Source organism: Chlorocebus sabaeus, chromosome 20 (genome assembly GCF_047675955.1).
Source record: "Chlorocebus sabaeus isolate Y175 chromosome 20, mChlSab1.0.hap1, whole genome shotgun sequence".
In the NCBI taxonomy this organism is placed as follows: Eukaryota; Metazoa; Chordata; class Mammalia; order Primates; family Cercopithecidae; genus Chlorocebus; species Chlorocebus sabaeus.
The window spans coordinates 101,725,249-101,742,002 of NC_132923.1; the positions used below are offsets into that span (position 1 = coordinate 101,725,249).

Consider the following 16,754-nt stretch of genomic DNA (forward strand, 5'->3'; position numbering starts at 1 on the left):
CTTCTCTAGGTATTTTAAAAATTAAACAACTTTTATTTACAGAAAGATTAGTACACTAAAAAAAAAAAAATACTTTGATTACGACCCCAGATTGACTCCTTCCTGGCCATGAGGCCTGAGTAACTAAATCTCTGTATCTCTCAGCTCTCTCATCTACAAATGTTAACATCCTTTACTCTGGCCATCTTAAATAGGGTTGTTAGGAGAATTAAGCAACACAGTACATGTAAAAGCATCTGTAACTGTAAAAGTACTACAGAAAACATTATAGAAACATGCAATAGAATTAGAATGAAGAAATGAAACTGAGACCCCTAATGATATCATGCCAGTAATAGAGGCAGGAGGACAGACGATGACTGGCAAATCCAGAATATCATAACTGAAGAAATAACCAAGAGCAAATGGGTAGAGGAAGTTAAATACATATACACACAAGTCAGCACCTTGTTTATACAGGAAAGTAAAGAAATTAGGACCAAAATGAATTGTGTAAAAAAGAGAATTAGCAAGTGAGCTAAAAGCAAAACTACCTAAATTAAGCACAAAGAAAAGCCAAGGAAGTTTTGAAAAGGTGCCATAAACTAAAGCTATGATTGTATTGAACCATGAAAAAAGTTACTGATAACTGGATGGTCAAAAGTAAACGCTGACCACAACTGTAAAATCTATCGGTATTTTACGAGAGGCTAATAGTACTTTTTTGAGACTAATAAAATAATACACTAGAGTTCCCTTTTCCAGTACATGGGAAATGAATAAAAGTAATAAGTTATGCAATACTGAAAGGCGATACTCCTCTAAAAGAAAGAGGGAAGGTGGAAAAGGGTGTGGAAAAGACAAGAAAAAGAAAAGAAGGAAAGAATCATGTATCTAGTTTAAAACATGAGCTGCTCTGGGGGGATTTCTAGAAGAATTATCAAAGGTCTGATCCTATAGGACTGGTATGGCTGACAACAAAAAGGACTCCTCAGGGAAAACCTAGCTCTATCCACTCACATACTGCAAGTGCCTTATTGTGGGGTCAGGGTAAAGAATGTTTTTGGATCTTGTGCCCAGGATCTACTCACATTACTGCTTAATTCTCAAGTCCAATCAATCTGGGAGGGAGTCTTTGGGGAAGTTCTTCTCCATAATCATGATGAAACTTCACATTCATATTCAGTATTTTATAACACATTTTATAATTCTGAATAAGTATATAAAAATCTAAGTGTTTCTATCTGTTCCATCCTATTTATATTCTCTAGCCAATGGAACCTCTGACTGTTTTGAAAACAACAATACTAATAACCTTCTCAGTGTTCTCTACCCCTACTGTATTTGGTTTATGCTTCAAGTGCCTTTTTGTCCCAAGGAAGTGTCACATGGGTCAAGTACAAAAGAAAGAGATGATTTTGGTACCCTGCCAGCATACCCACATTGGGGCAGGAGAAGAGATACAAGATCTGCCCTTTGTATAGACATAGTTGTAGTCTTCTGAAGGATATACTGCCACATGAACTTTCCCCAGGTGTTGAGACATCTATTTATCCCTAATTCTGTGCTCACAGAAGTTAGAGACAAGCCTGTGCAACTTACTCTACCAAAAAATATATATATATTATTATTTTTATTGGTTTTTTTTTGAGATGGAGTCTCACTCTGTCATCCAGGCTAGAGGGCAGTGGCGCAATCTCGACTCGCTGCAACCTCCACCTCCTGGGTTCAAGTGATTCTCCTCCCTCAGCCTCTGAAGTAGCTGGAATTACAGGCACCCGCCACCATGCCTGGTTAATTTTCTGTATTTCTAATAGAGATGGGATTTCACCAGGTTGGTCAGGGTGGTCTGGAACTCCTGACCTCAAGTGATTTGCTGGCTTCAGCCTGCAAAGTGCTGGGATGACAGGCATAAGCCACCACTTCGGGCCCCTCTACCAAATTTTTTTTTAATTCGCCAGTGTGGTGGTACACGCCTGTGGTCCCAGCTACTTGAGAGGCTGAGCTGGGAAGTTCACTCCAGCCTGGGAGGTTGAGGTTGCAGTGAGCAGTGATTGCACCACTGCATTCCAGCCTGGGCAACAGAGCAAGACCTTGTCTCAAAAAAAAAAAAAAAAAAAAAAAAAGGAAAGGAAAAAAAAAAAAACAAAAAGAAAGAAAGAAAAGAAGAAGAAAGCACTTTCACAGAAGTCTGACAGTCTCAAACCCTCTAATACAAACAGAAAGATAGGAAAATATAAGCTTCCCCCAGATTAAATGTCATTTCAGAAAAACAGCCAATTCATACCGTCTGTACAAAACACAGATACCCTCAAATAATTGCTGCTATTGCATACTCGTCCCTTGGACCCCTTCTTGCACTTCAAAATGATTGCAGCATCTGATATAACTTTTTCCTTCTATTCCAACAATAGCAACATCATTAACTGCATGGATAGCTTAGCTGACTTCAGGACCTCACAGTTACAAGATCTCTATGATTTTATCTCCAGAGCAACCTTGAAATAGCAGAGTTCTACCTTCACTCTTATTACTCACAGATCTCAAACTTGGAATCACGTATCATTCGTCAAAGCCTCCTTTACCTTCTATCCACTAATCCAATGAACTGGTTCTTCAATCAATTAACCCTTCCAAAGATGATCTGTCCATTAACCCCTCCTGAAAAATATTTAAATCCATATATAGCCTGTACTTCATTAGCATTAACTGCAAAAGGCTTACTATCCTACATAAACTTGATTGCACCACAAACCCATAAACTACCATAAACCTTCAACCATATCTGCTGTATACTTCTCAAATCCTTGCACTAAAATGCATTGCAAAAATCACAGTGGTGTTAAGAAACACAGATGATTAAAAGCCTTAATTACTACTCAGGAAAAGTTTCATACAGCTCATTAATGCCTTATACGGTAATTCAAATAGCCTCAACCTTCTTTAAGAGTTTCCTTTCACCCTGTCAACAAACTATTTCATTTCTTAAGCACTTCCTCTCTCAAATGAATAATTCAATGTGTGGAACAAAAAGAAGGGGGGAAAAAAGGTGAAATGTTTACTTGAGCATTGTCAGGTTCATCTTTAATTTTGTCTAGTAGTCCCTGCTGTGGTGCCATTGCTTTGTCATACTCATCATCCAAAGGTTCTTCTTTAATTCTAATATTTGATGCAAAGGAATTCCCCAGTTCCGAACCAATGGATTCTTTATTGGCAAATGGGTAGCTGGAATCCTAAAACACAATATAAAGGATTAATAAATATTCAGATTTAAAAATGATTCCTCTTCAGGTTTAACACCCAAAGAAAAGCTCATTGGAAATGAAGAACTCTATGGACATTCATTAGTGTCCCTATGCCTAAAAGTAAATGTGTTATATGTCTAAATACCAAATACAAACAAAGACCCTAAGAGTTGAGGCTTTTTAGAATGTCTCCAATGATGACCTTACACAAATATTAAGCAAATTAAAAAAAAAAAAATTCAGTGCTCTACCTAATACATTGTTAGAATTTAGAAAGTGACATAAAGAAAACTTTGACACTTGTCACAGTTACAGCAATCTACATACACACTGAAAACTTACCCTAAAGTTTGTTTCTGGGGTTTGTGGTAAATGGGTATGTAATGTTTCTTCAACTTGATTAGCTATTGAAAGGAAAAAAAAACAAACAAACACATGTATATGAATAACAAATCTTATAAAGAGTGACCTAAAAAGCTATCATTTGATAACCACCTCTCTTTTCCAACAAAGATGCTCGTTAGAGTGAATTGGGTCCCAAAAACACCCAAAAGGTATTTTCACTCGAAGTTCTGCACAATCTGGCCCCACCTAACTTTTAGCCTTACCCTACATTTTTTCCTTGCTCAAACCTAAAAAAAAACAATTATTTTTGCTCTGAAAATTACTTGTGTTTGTTCTCCCCCATTTCTACTTATTCTGTTCCAAGTCCCCTCTGTCTATCCTAATCTTTATAGTTTTCCAGACTCAGCTCAGTCAAAAATTCACCTCTCCTCTATAAAACCCTCCCTGTTCAATAAGTTAAAAATCATCTCTCTTCTAAGTATCCCTAAAACACACTGTTTCAGTTATTTGAAAGATACCTTCTTGAACTGCCTTATGACAAGCTCTTCTACCATTGTCTTTAACTGTAAATTAAATCTTATGCTATTCCACTGGACATTGGCACTTCTACTGCCAGACCTGTCTTGTCCATTCTACTACTAGACATTATGTTCCTTGAGAAACATGACTCTCATACCCCAAGAAGGGATACTGGAAATATATACTGAATTATAGAGAAAAACATAGTATATCCTCACACAGCCTTGTACATACTCAAAAGCTGTCTCTTTAACGATACTGGTTTGTTCTTTCTACCATACATTTCCTAGCATTGTTAGAAGAAATACAAGGACTGGTATAGAATACTCGCTTTCCTTCACAGCTAGTGAACATTTATTGAATAATTACTATTTTACTACACTAGGTTAGGCCCCAAGAATACAAAGATGAGTAAGATAAAATCTGGCCCTCAACTCCTACACTAGTAGGTATACAGAACTATAATACTGTGTGATAAGTACTATAAATAAATAATGAGGCATGAAAACGCTGTGGAAATATAAATAAGGAAACAATTCATTCTTGACGTAGAGCAGTTAGAATGATGACAGAGTAGAAGAGGTTTATGAGTTAGGCATTGTTGGATAAGAAGTACTTTCACAAGCAAATATACAGAGAGAAAATGACATGCAGGCAAATGGAATAGCAGGAGGAAAGGAAGGCATAGAAGGAAATATATGATATATTCAAGAATGTTAACTACAGCTAAAGTACAGGGTACACCGGGCAAAGAGGCTCAGGAGAAACCTCAAGAAACTTCTAAAACATAAATTAGAAAATTTTTTTTTAAAAAAATCTCCCTTTCAGATAGAGGTGAGAGTTTATAAACAAAAAATTAAATTAAATTTAAAAAATAAAATAAAAACTCCCTAATTTGGACTAAGTGGTGAGACAGCAGTTTGAATTAGTGCTTACAGCACAAAGAAGTTAAATCCAACTTCAGGTTCCAATGTTCAACCAAAGAAAATGAACAGGTGATTCAAGTATCTTGCCTTTCTCATCAAAACATTGCAACCAGGGGAGGGAGAAATGAGGTTTAGAGCTATTTTCAACCATTTATACCATTACCAAAAGTTACTGGGAGAAATTCAGTCACTCTGCAAAGAACAAGGACAAAAGAAAAATGACAAGCTTACAATGAATTTAACCGTTCATACTTCACTTAACATCAAAAGTAATAAAAGTTATATATTATGATCAGTAATTTTTAATTGTGTTTTATGGTTCTAATTCCAACAATTATTACCTGCTTTATCAAAAAAACTGCTTTTCAACCTTGAATCCAAATCTTTATGGGGTTTATCCAACCGTTTTTCACGTTCATAAGTTAGGTCTCTATTTTTCTCCTTTCCAGAAAATGTCTCTTTGCTGTTTTCTCTTACTAGACTAAAATCTTTCCGTATTGATTTAAAGACAGAAACCTGATCAAACTGTTTAGGAAAGTCTTTTTTTAACTTATTTTGAATTTGTATTTCATTTTCATTGTCTGATTCATGCTGTGTGACTCTTCTCTCTACTTCCAAGCTATCATCAGTATGAATTGAAGACACAAGATTGTCCTTTGAACTAAAATCCTGTTCATCCTCATTGTCACTACCAACGACTGGAATTCCTGCAAGATCCCCAGAGTTCAAAAAATAATCATCTTCATCCAGCAATGAATTTTCAGATCCTGTTTGATTCGGCATTCCATAAGACATGCTGTCAAGGGTAGGAGTTAAGTTGTGGTCTATATCTTCAGACATTTCTGTATCCATGATACCACCACCTTAAAAAGTAAAATACTGTTTAGACAAACGATAGTGCTAAAGACCACAATGATAAGGTCAGTTTGGTATTTAACCAAATAAATATTTTTTCAAACATAATACAGATATTACCATAGTATTCATTTAACACTTTGATATGGGTGTGACAGATATGACTATTCTTATCTGACAGTTAAGGAAACGAGGAGCCAAAACTTGAGAAACTACTTCAGGTTAGAAAAGAAAGCTGTGTGATATAGAGAAAAGAGCACCAACTTCAGAATCAGACATATCTGTGTTGAAATCAAAGCATGATCCTGAAAATCGATGTAATCCTGAAAAGTAAACTCTTAGAGTCTATCTATACAACAGCATAATACTCACCTTGGAGATTAATTTGTGGTGAGGATTAGTGATAGTATGTATAAAAGACCTACTAACACAATGACTGACAAATAGAAGGGAATATAAAATGGTAATTATAATTATTATGGCGATTATTCAGGTAAAACTGAGATCAGCACTCAAGTCCTTTGGTCTGAGTCCCATTTTCTCTGCACTAACACAAACAAACACTTATGGCAGTTAGTATTTAAACATAAAAATAAATTTTCTCCAACCTAGAATAAAAAATTATTTACTGTTCAAAACTACTAATATATACTAATCTCTCCCATTCCAAAACAAAACAAAGCAACCCCCTAGCCCTACAATGCCCTCATTCATCTTCCCTTCACAAACTTGTAGGAAAAAAATTCTACATAGTTTGCTTCTACTTCACCTCTATCCATTAACCCTTTGAGCTTAATACAATCAGCTCCCAACTTTCCACTGGAACTTTTCTCATTAACATCATCAATGATCTCCCAATGCTCAAAGCGAATTGACTTTTTTCAGTCCCTAAGTGGCATATCCCTCATGGATAAAATTCCTTTGGATTCTTTGGTACTCTTACTTCTTCTTACTTTCCTTAATTGCCTTATTAATTTATTTTACACTCCTTCTGTTCACATCACTTCAATATTAGTTTCTCTGCAAGATTCCCATTCTCTTTACTTTCACACTCAGACTGAGCTGTTTTGTTCACCTCCGTAACACTTACCTTTGCTATTGACTTCCTAAGCACTTAAGCTTAGACCTTTCTTCCAAGATTTCAGAAGTCTACATTCAACTAGCTCCTACACGTTCTCCAACTTAGCATCTCTAATATCAAAACTCATCATGTTCCCTCCCATTCCAAGCACATGCTTCTTATATTTCCCTCAGATGGTTAACAGATTCACCAAACCAGCAGGTGCTCAAGATTTCCCCCTGGACAAATTCTGTCAACTTTACTTCTTATCTCTCTCAAATCCATCTTTTCCACTTAGCACCTAGATCTAATACTCCACATCTCCTGCTGGATTCTACAATACCTTCAAAGGTATACTAATTCAATCCACATGTATACTCAGGAAGCAACCATACCCTTATAAACTCTATGCCCAGACTACATTTAATTGGTCCATCAGCAAACAAACTGGAACTGATAAAAACAGAGTGAGGCGAAGACTAAAAATATTAGTGGCATTAGCATCCTTGCTCTGATTTGTTCCTGAAGCCCGGTTACATCCTTCATGTGGCTGGTTTTTCAACCCTTCTCTGGATGCCATAAATCCCATAAATTCCTCTTAAGTTGATTTGAGTTGGATTATCTGTAATCAGGTCCTAACTGATACAGAATCCAAAGGAAAGCTTTCCTGGGCCAGGCACAGTGGCTCACACCTATAATCTTAGCACTTTGGGAGGCCGAGGCCAGAGGACTGTTCGAGGCCAGGAGTTCAAGACCAGCCTGGGCAACATAGCAAAAGCCCATCTCTACAAAAAAAAATTTTTTTTTTAATCAGCCAGGTGTAGTGGTACACACATGCAGTCCTAGCTACTCAGGAGGTTGAGGAAGGAGGATCATTTGAACCCAAGAGTTTGAGGCTACAGCAAGCTATAATTGTGCCACTGCACTCCAGCCCGGGTGATGTGACAGGGCAATCCTCTGTTTCTTTTTTTTTTTTTTTTTTTTCTGAGCTTTGCTCAGGTTGCTCTCTTCCTTAATGACACCAGAATTACCTTTCCAAAATATAAGTCATTTCACATTACACCCTCCCCTGAGATTCTTCAATAGCTCCCCACTGCCTGAAGTATTCACTCATTCAGTACATATTTATTAGGAAACCACCCTGTGGTAGATATTGTGCTAGGTTCTAGGGAGAAAATGATGAAAGAGATAGGTATGACTCTTCCTACTCACAGAGCTAGAAAAAATAAACAGAAAATTAGAAACAGTATGAGGGTAAATAATTTGAGTCCATAATGTCAAAGGGAAGGAGAGAAAAGTTTGTTTATATCATAAGAACGTTTGCTAATAAACATAGAGGCAATAAGATTTGGAAAAATTGTTTATACTTTCTAAAATAATCAAATGAGACAACAGATAGCAAAACAGATGCTAAAATTTTATGAGATGTATGCTGAAGAACTTACAGGTGAGTCATCTCAACGTTTCATCATAAGTAGCTGACCACATAGGACGTGCTCTGTAATTTAGGCATTTTATGTAGTCAGAACACTGAGTTCTACAGTACATGAGAAGTCAATACTAAGAAGTAATATTGTAAGCAACTTTCCATATCACTACATTTACTTAGTTAGTTAGTTGGTTCATTTTTTGGGACAGGATCTGGCTCTGTCACCCAGGCTGTCGTGCAGTGGCATGATCTCAGCTTATTACAACCTCTGCCCTGGGACTCAAGCAATCCTCCCACCTCAGCCTCGAGTAGCTGGGATTACAGGCACATGCCACCACATCCAGCTAATCTTTGTATTTTTTGTAGAGACCCAGTTTGGTCTGGAACTCCTGAGCTCAAGCAATCTGCCCACCTCAGTCTGCCAAACTGCTGGGATTACAGGCATGAGCCACTGCACCCAGCTCCTTATCACTACATTTAAATTCAGGATATAGTATTTGAAGAAAAGGGTAGTCATATCGAAAAATGAGATCCCTAACTCACATCAAAAAAATTTTACACATGTATCTAAGTTTAGGCATAAAGAAATAAAACAGTAATATTAAATATAAACTATGGAAGAATTTTAATAATATTAAAGAAACAATGGAAGAATTATTTTTGAGTCACAGAGACAAGCCTTTCTAATAATGACCAAAAATAATCCAGAATAAAAGATCAAGTTATAAATAAAAATATAAAAGATCAAATGTGACTTTAAAACTGGCTAGAGATGAGAAAACACAAACCAAATCAAAAAAATAAAAAGATAAACTGATTTAAAAGGTTTTATTTCCCCGGGCACGGTGGCTCATGCCTGTCATCCCAGCACTTTGGTAGGCTGAGGCAGGCAGATCACAAGGTCAGGACTTAGAGGTCAGCCTGACCAACACGATGAAACCCCATCTCTACTAAACATACAAAAATTAGCCGGGCATGATGACGCGCGCCTGTAATCCCAGCTACTCAGGAGGCTGAGGCAGAAGAATTGCTTGAACCAGGGAGGCAGAGGTTACAGTGAGCCAAGATCGCACTATTGCACTCCAGCCTGGGCGACAGAGTGAGACTCCGCCTCAAAAAAAAAAAAAAAGTTTTTATTTCATTTTATATCACAAAGGGTAATTTCCTTAAAAGATAAAGATAGGACCTATAGTTCAGTAAAGATATAGACAAACAACCAAATACATATATAAAAGCAAAGGGCTCAAACAAACTTTTCAGAGACAGTAAAATACTAAGGTTCAACAAGAGAAATGCAAACTAATAAAACAATGAGATACCATGTTCACACAGTAAGCTGGTAATAACAAAAAGTTTTGATAAAAGTCTTGCAGCTGGCCGGGCGCGGTGGCTCATGCCTGTAATCCCAGCACTTTGGGAGCAAGGCAGGCGGATCATGAGGTCAGGAGATCGAGACTATCTTGGCTAACATGATGAAACCCCGTCTCTACTAAAAATACAAAAAAAATTAGCTGGGCGTGGTGGTGGGCACCTGTAGTCCCAGCTACTCAGGAGGCTGAGGCAGAAGAATGGCGTGAACCCGAGACATGGAGATTGCAGTGAGCCGAGATCACACCACTGCACTCCAGTCTGGGTGACAGAGCTAGACTCTGTCTCCAAAAAAAAAAAAAAGAAAAAAAAAAAGTCTCGCAGCTATGCTATAGGCCAAAATTGGGAAACTATGGCCTAAGACTAAAACACATACAAAGAAAGTTCAAAATATTTACCATCTGGCCCTTAACAGAAAAACGTTTGCCTACTCCTACAGTCAAAAATGCTACTGGTAGGAATGCAAACTGGTACAAAACTAATAAAGAGCAATTAAGTAATATTTTTGATACTTTGAATACACAGAACTCTTGACCCAACAATTCAATTTTTTTTTTTTTTTTTTTTTTTTTTTTTTTGAGACAAAGTTTCACTCTGTCACCCAGGCTGGAATGCAGTGGTGCCATCTTGGCTTACCGCAACCTCTGCCTTCTGGGTTCAGGCGATTCTCCTGTCTCAGCCTCCTGAGTAGCTGGTATTACAGGCACCTGCCACCACGCCCGGCTAATTATTTTTATTTTTAGTAGAGACAAGGTTTTGCCATGTTGGCCAGGCTGGTCTCAAACTTCTGACCTCAGGTGATCCACCCGCCTTGGCCTCCCAAAGTGCTGGGATTATAGGCGTTAGACACCATGCTCAGCCCAACAATTCAACTTTTACAAATTCATCCTGCAAATATAATCTCACAAGACAGTGATGAAAAAGAGCATTTATAGCAGAAAAAGACTGAAAATAGCCTATGTGTTCATCAGTGAGGCTAACTTAATTATAGCACACACCTCTAATGGAATATTACATAGCTGTTAAACAGAATGAGGTAGCTTTATGAATTCCCAAGATATGTTAAGTGAAAAATTTTTTTTAAATCTTTGAAATGCACTGGAGATTTACAGCTTTCTCAGAGATGTCAATTTCTTTTCTTTTTTTTTTCTATCTTTCTTTTCTTGAGACAGAATCTTGCTGTCACCCAGGCTGGAGTGCAGTGGCATGATCACAGCTCACTGCAGTCTCAACCTCCTGGGCTCAGGTGATCCTCCCATCTCAGCCTCCCAAAAAGCTGAGACCACAGATGTATGCCACCACATTCAGCTAATTCTTTTTTTATTTTTTGTGGAGACGGGAGTTTTGCTACATTGCCCAGGCTGGTCTCAAACTCCTGGGCTCAAGCACTCTTCCTGTCTTGACCTCCCAAGGTTCTGGAATTACATAAGCCACAGAACCTGGCCTCAGAGATGTCAATTTCTAACAAAGCAACTGATTTGAATGAGTAATTTTGGTACTTACACAATAAATCTGTAGACTGCATAAAATCTTATGCAATTAAAATATAAGTACTAGTTACATTACTTAACTGAATCAGAATTCTTCTCATCCTTGTGATCCCTATAACCAAATAAAAGAAACAGTTTCTGTTTCTCAGAGCTTATATCAAGAGAACAAAACAGAACACTATGATCACAGTAGCTGAAACACATGAAAGCACAAATTTCTCATGGAAGATTTCTGGCTTTTAGACACTGTGACTATGCTTGGCGTATATGAGGAAAAGCAAGGATGGTATGGCTGGAATTGCATCTATGATAGGAAGAGTGATTAAAAAATGAGAAAACACAAACAGAGGATAGGTCTATTAGGAAACTGCAAGCAATATGAAAAAATTGCAATGTATGTAAGTGTAAAAGGAAGTTGTTAGAAGACTACAGACAAATTAACATAATTTATGTTTTACAAGGATCATACATTTTACACATAGCTTCTGTGTACTATGAAGTGTTCAATGTTATAGGGAGCAGAAGAATGGAAGCAGGAAGACCACTTAGGAAGCTACAATAACCCAAGGAAAAACTGGTAGCGAAACCCAAGGTAAAAATAATGGTGGATGTGAAGAATAGTAGTCAGATGTGGATATATTTTCAAGGTAGAGGCACTGCCTGATATGTATATGAGATGCTGGGTATGAAAGGAGTCAAGAACAACACAACAGGGTGTCATTTCTTGAGACAGAAACACTAAGGGAGGACCACACTGAAAGAGGGAGAATGAATAATTTGGTTTTGGGATGGCAGATTTTGATATCCTTCTTAAATCTTCAAATGGAGATATCAAGAAGGCAGCTGGATATATTAGCCTGTAGTTAAGAGAAGACTGGCCAAGTAATGAGACATAAATTTGGGACTCATCAATGAAGAGATGGTACTTAAAATTCATGAGACTAGATAAGATCACCTAGTGAGTTTATTTACTATAGATGGAAGACAGCTGAGAGTCCAGACATACTTCAGTACTGCAAAATCTGGTCGAAATGAAGGAGTCAGAAAAAGACACTAAGAAGAAACAGCTAATAGAGTAGGAGAAAAATGAGGAGGCTGGTGTCATAGAAGCTAATGAAGAAAACAGGAGGGAGTGACTTAACCATAATGAATGCTGCTGAGATGACTGATAAAATCAAGACTGAGAACTTAACTTCTAACTTGACAACAGCTACATCAGTGGGAAAATGAGTACGCAAGTCAGAGTGGAGTGATCCCAATACAGATTGAGAGGAAATAACTTGAGAATCCTAGTATAAAATAATTCTTCAGAGGAACCGAAGGAACAGAGATAACTATTCAGAGGCCCTTAATAGAGGTTTTTTTTTTACTTTGGCCGTGTGTGTGTGTGTGTGTGCGCGCGTGCGTGTGTGTGCGTGCGCGCGCATGTGCGCGTGCGCACTAATTTTTAAATTATTCGTAGAGATAAGGTCTTGCTCTGTTGCTCAGTCTGGTCTTGAACTCCTGGGCTCAAGTGATCCTCCCACCTCAGCCTTCCAAAATGCTGGAATTCTAGGTGCAAGTCACTGTGCCCGGCCTATTTGTTTTTTTTTTAAATAGATTTTTTTTTTTAAGATTGAGAATATTACAGCTTTGTAGTATGCTCACAAGAAAGCTCTAATAAAGAGCAATGAGTTCAGGAGGAAAATCTGTGTGTAATAGAGACTGTGATCAGTAAAATGCAAATAGACTTAGATTTTGCAAAAGGAGAATAAAGTTATTGTAAGTAATTTAAGAACAATATTTGTTTGATAATGAAAGTAAATTTCATACTTCGAGGTAAAGTCCACCGTCATTCTTTGTCCCTCTTATGTTTAGTCATTGTTTTAGCAGTATACTGATACTTCTAAGCTATATCCAACAAACATTTCAAGGTATAACCACCAACTAAGGAATTCAACTATCATAAATAAATATTGTGAAATATTCTAATATATTAATTCCTCCTGCACATTTTTGTTTTCCTTTTTATTTTTTTGGGTTTTGTTTTTTGTTGTTGTTGTTGCTGTCCAAAAAGTTTATTGTCTTTATCTGAAAAATCCTCATAGAAAATTGTTTGGTTTAGCTCTCAGCAGCCCGCTCCTGAGCTCTGAGGAAGTTTGCCTTCTTTTGAGTTACCCGATCTTTCTTCTGAGCAAGGGATATTTTGGCATGGTTCCACCTCTTCTTTTTAACTTCTTTCTTGGGCTTCTTTTCATAGACTGGATTCTCTCGTATAGGAGCATGAGCTTTCTTATACATCTCCTCCATCATGTCTGAAGTTATGCTGTTCTTTACGTATTGAGAGAACTGTTTCTTGTAAGCATCTTCCCATTCTTTCATTAAGTAGTTCATGTAATCTGCAACATCCTGGCTCATGATGTGCTTCTGGTGTACTTCTGCATTAAATTACTTGCTTTCAGAATCATAACCAGGGAGTCATTTGGTACTGTGAGGGATAGACAAGCCTCCATCCACAGCGCTCTTCAGGGCACCCAAAACTTTATTGCCAGTGTTAGTTCTGGCAAGGCCTGCATCCAAATAGCAAGTAACGGCACCTGGCTGACCATGATTGTTTTCCACATTGTATTCATCACCAGTCACCTCCACTTGGCATTCACAGATCTTGTCCATGCCAAACCTATTCAAAAGTCTGCGGGCCAGCAGCAGGCCAATACAATATGCTGCAGCATAATTTGTCAGGTCAACCTTCACACCGTATTTTGGCAGTTCATTTGCATATGCTGCGCAGACTATCATATCCCCCTCTATACGGGCATAAGCAATCTGACAAATGATACCTCTGTTTGTTACACGAATTATCATCCTGTATTTATGGGTTTTGTATTTATTTTTATTCTGCATCACCAAGCATTTCCAAGCATAGTAAACAGTTTTACCCTCTCGTCATCTTCTAAATTTCACTTAGTATCTCTTAAAGTAGGCCTTATTCTTAATAACTTTAACAAACCCCATCCTGCAGAAGAGAGACCTGAGTCTGCGGCTCGACAGAGACCTGCGGGCCCAGCAGCGCTGGGAGGGGGAAGGGCACATTTTTGTTTTTAATCAAAGCATAATTTTCAGAAATAAACTAGTATTAATAGTAATTTTGGCCGGGCGTGGTGGCTCACGCCTGTAATCCCAGCACCTTGGGAGGGTGGAGTGGGCGGATCACCTGAGGTCAGGAGTTCGAGACCAGCCTAGCCAACACGGCAAAACCCCATCTCTACTAAAAATACAAAAATCAGCTGGGCGTGGTGGCACACGCCTGTAATCCCAGTTACTAGCGAGGCTGAGGTGGGAGAATCACTTGAACCTGGGAGGCAAAGGTTGCAGTGAGTCAAGATCGTTCCATTGCACTCCAGCCTGGGCAACAGAGCAAGACTCCGTTTCAAAAAAAAAAAAAAACAGTAATTTCAACTTTAGAAATCATGGTTCTCTAACAATCCCTTGCGATTACTACCTTTTTTCTTTTTTTAGATGGAGTCAGGAAGATCACTTGAGACCAGGAGTTTCAGATCAGCTTGGGCAACATAGCATGAGACCTCGTCTCTACAAATAAAATTTAAAAACAAGCCAGGCATGATGGCACGCACCTGTAGTACCAGCTACTCAAGAAGCTGAGGCAGGAGGATCACTTGAGCCTAGAGTTCAAGGCTGCAGTGAGTTATGATTACGCCACTGAACTCCAGCCTGGGTGACAGAGACTCTGTCTTTAAAATAAATACATATATTAAAAAATCAAAAACAAACAAAAATTATATAAATTAAAAAATGAAAAACAAAAACAAGGTAATTGCAGTTTGTTTTAAATAAAAGCTTAAGTTAGCACTTTGCTTTGCCACAGAAATTTTTTTTTTTTTTTTTTTTTGAGACAGAGTCTCACTCTGTCGCCCAGGCTGGAGTGCAGTGGTATGATCTTAGCTCACTGCAATCTCTGCCTCCCAGGTTCAAGCAATTCTCCTGCCTCAGCCTCCCAAGCAGCTGGGATTACAGGTGCCCACCACCACGCCTGGATGATTTTTTTGTATTTTTAGTAGAGACAGGGTTTCACCATGTTGGCCAGGCTAGTTTCGAACCCCCGACCTCAAGTGACCCACCCATCTCAGCCTCCCAAAGCGCTAGGATTACAGACATGAGCCACCGTGCTCGGCCACTGTCACAGAAACATTTCTAAGAGATGATCTGACTATTACTGCTACTCAAAAAAATATAATTTCCTAAATAATAAAAACCCCTTTATAAGATCACCACAATGTAATTCAACAGTCAAAGCCAAGAATCATTAAAAATGAAATATAAATGCCTTAAACGTTTATTTTTACTTGGACATACAAAAGCACATTTACCAATCATTTAATATCAGTCAAGATTTTGATAATGGCTATGCTAATATGTCTTTCTTAGCTAAACCACAGGCGGGACACCATAGCTCACACCTGTAATCCCAGCACTTAGGGAGGCTGAGGCAGGCAGATCACTTGAGGTCAGGAGTTCGAGATAAGCCTGGCCAACAGGGCAAAACTCCGTCTCTACTAAAAATACAAAAATTAGCCACGTGCATGCCTGTAATCCCAGCCACTCAGGAAGCTGAGGCACAAGAATTGCTTGAACCCAGGAGATGGGAGGTTGCAGTGAGCCAAGATCACACCACTGCACTCCAGACTGGGCAACAGAGGGAGACTCCATCTCAAAAAAAATGAAATAAAAATAAATAAATCACAACCATATAGGCCATCTTCATGACTGCAATCTGAGTTTCTTTAAAATGGAGGGAGAAAGTAAAGACACTTGCACATCCATGTTTTTACTGATTTGCTTAGTTTTTCTAAAGCATTCACATTTTCACAGAAGCAACAGTTTACTTTTCAAAGTAACATTTCACTAGTGTAAAAAAATGTACAAGTAAACTTATATAACTACAATGCCGAGTACTAATAAAGTTTGGGAACAAACACAATAAGTCTTGGTAAGTATGCTGAATTGTGTGGCTGTGTCTAAAACTACTAGATGCTCCTCAACAGCCACTCTAGTTTTCTCCTTTAGTGATAGACCCTGATTCTTATCAGAGCACATTTACAATAATAGAAAAATGGTTAAGTCTTATGTATGATCCTAAACTGAAAAAGAATCATAGTTATTAATATAGCAATAACCAAACGAAAACTCTACCTGAGAATGGGATAATAACTACAATGTAGTAACTCAGTCTTCTTTCAAGTTACAGGGATGGACACATTAAGGAACCAGCATTTTTTTAATGGGTTAGAACAGAAAGCGAAGTGTATCATATAGAATGACAATAAGCAATGCTACAAGAAATGTTTGTGTACACACAGAGATACACATCTACATGTCTCAGTGCAAAATATATTTCTAACAGTGTTTCAAATATTTTTTAAAGTTTGAAACCAGTGAATATTTAGATCAATCTGATTTTATAGCTTACCAAAAGGTGATAAATACTGAAACTTGATACATTGCTGATAGAAATGAATTTAATTTTTACCAACTTTAATA

At 37.8% G+C, this 16,754-nt stretch overlaps 1 protein-coding gene and 1 pseudogene across 13 annotated transcripts in view; both read right to left on the reverse strand.

Moving 5' to 3' along the window:
* The window catches only part of ZMYM4 (zinc finger MYM-type containing 4), a 157,981-nt gene that overhangs the window by 55,853 nt on the left and 85,374 nt on the right, over positions 1-16,754 (reverse strand). For 9 of the 13 annotated variants that reach the window (XM_007979456.3, XM_037996892.2, XM_037996906.2 and 6 more), the window contains 3 exons: positions 5,356-5,877; positions 3,567-3,628; positions 3,042-3,212 (listed from right to left, as the gene is read on the reverse strand). The exons of the other annotated variants lie outside the window; for them this stretch is intronic. In XM_007979456.3, coding sequence (XP_007977647.1) covers positions 3,042-3,212; positions 3,567-3,628; positions 5,356-5,877 — 755 coding nt within the window. The remainder of the gene's footprint in view (positions 1-3,041; positions 3,213-3,566; positions 3,629-5,355; positions 5,878-16,754) is intronic. 13 annotated transcript variants of the gene reach the window in all.
* LOC140709262 (large ribosomal subunit protein uL18 pseudogene) lies at positions 5,889-15,035 on the reverse strand (annotated as a pseudogene).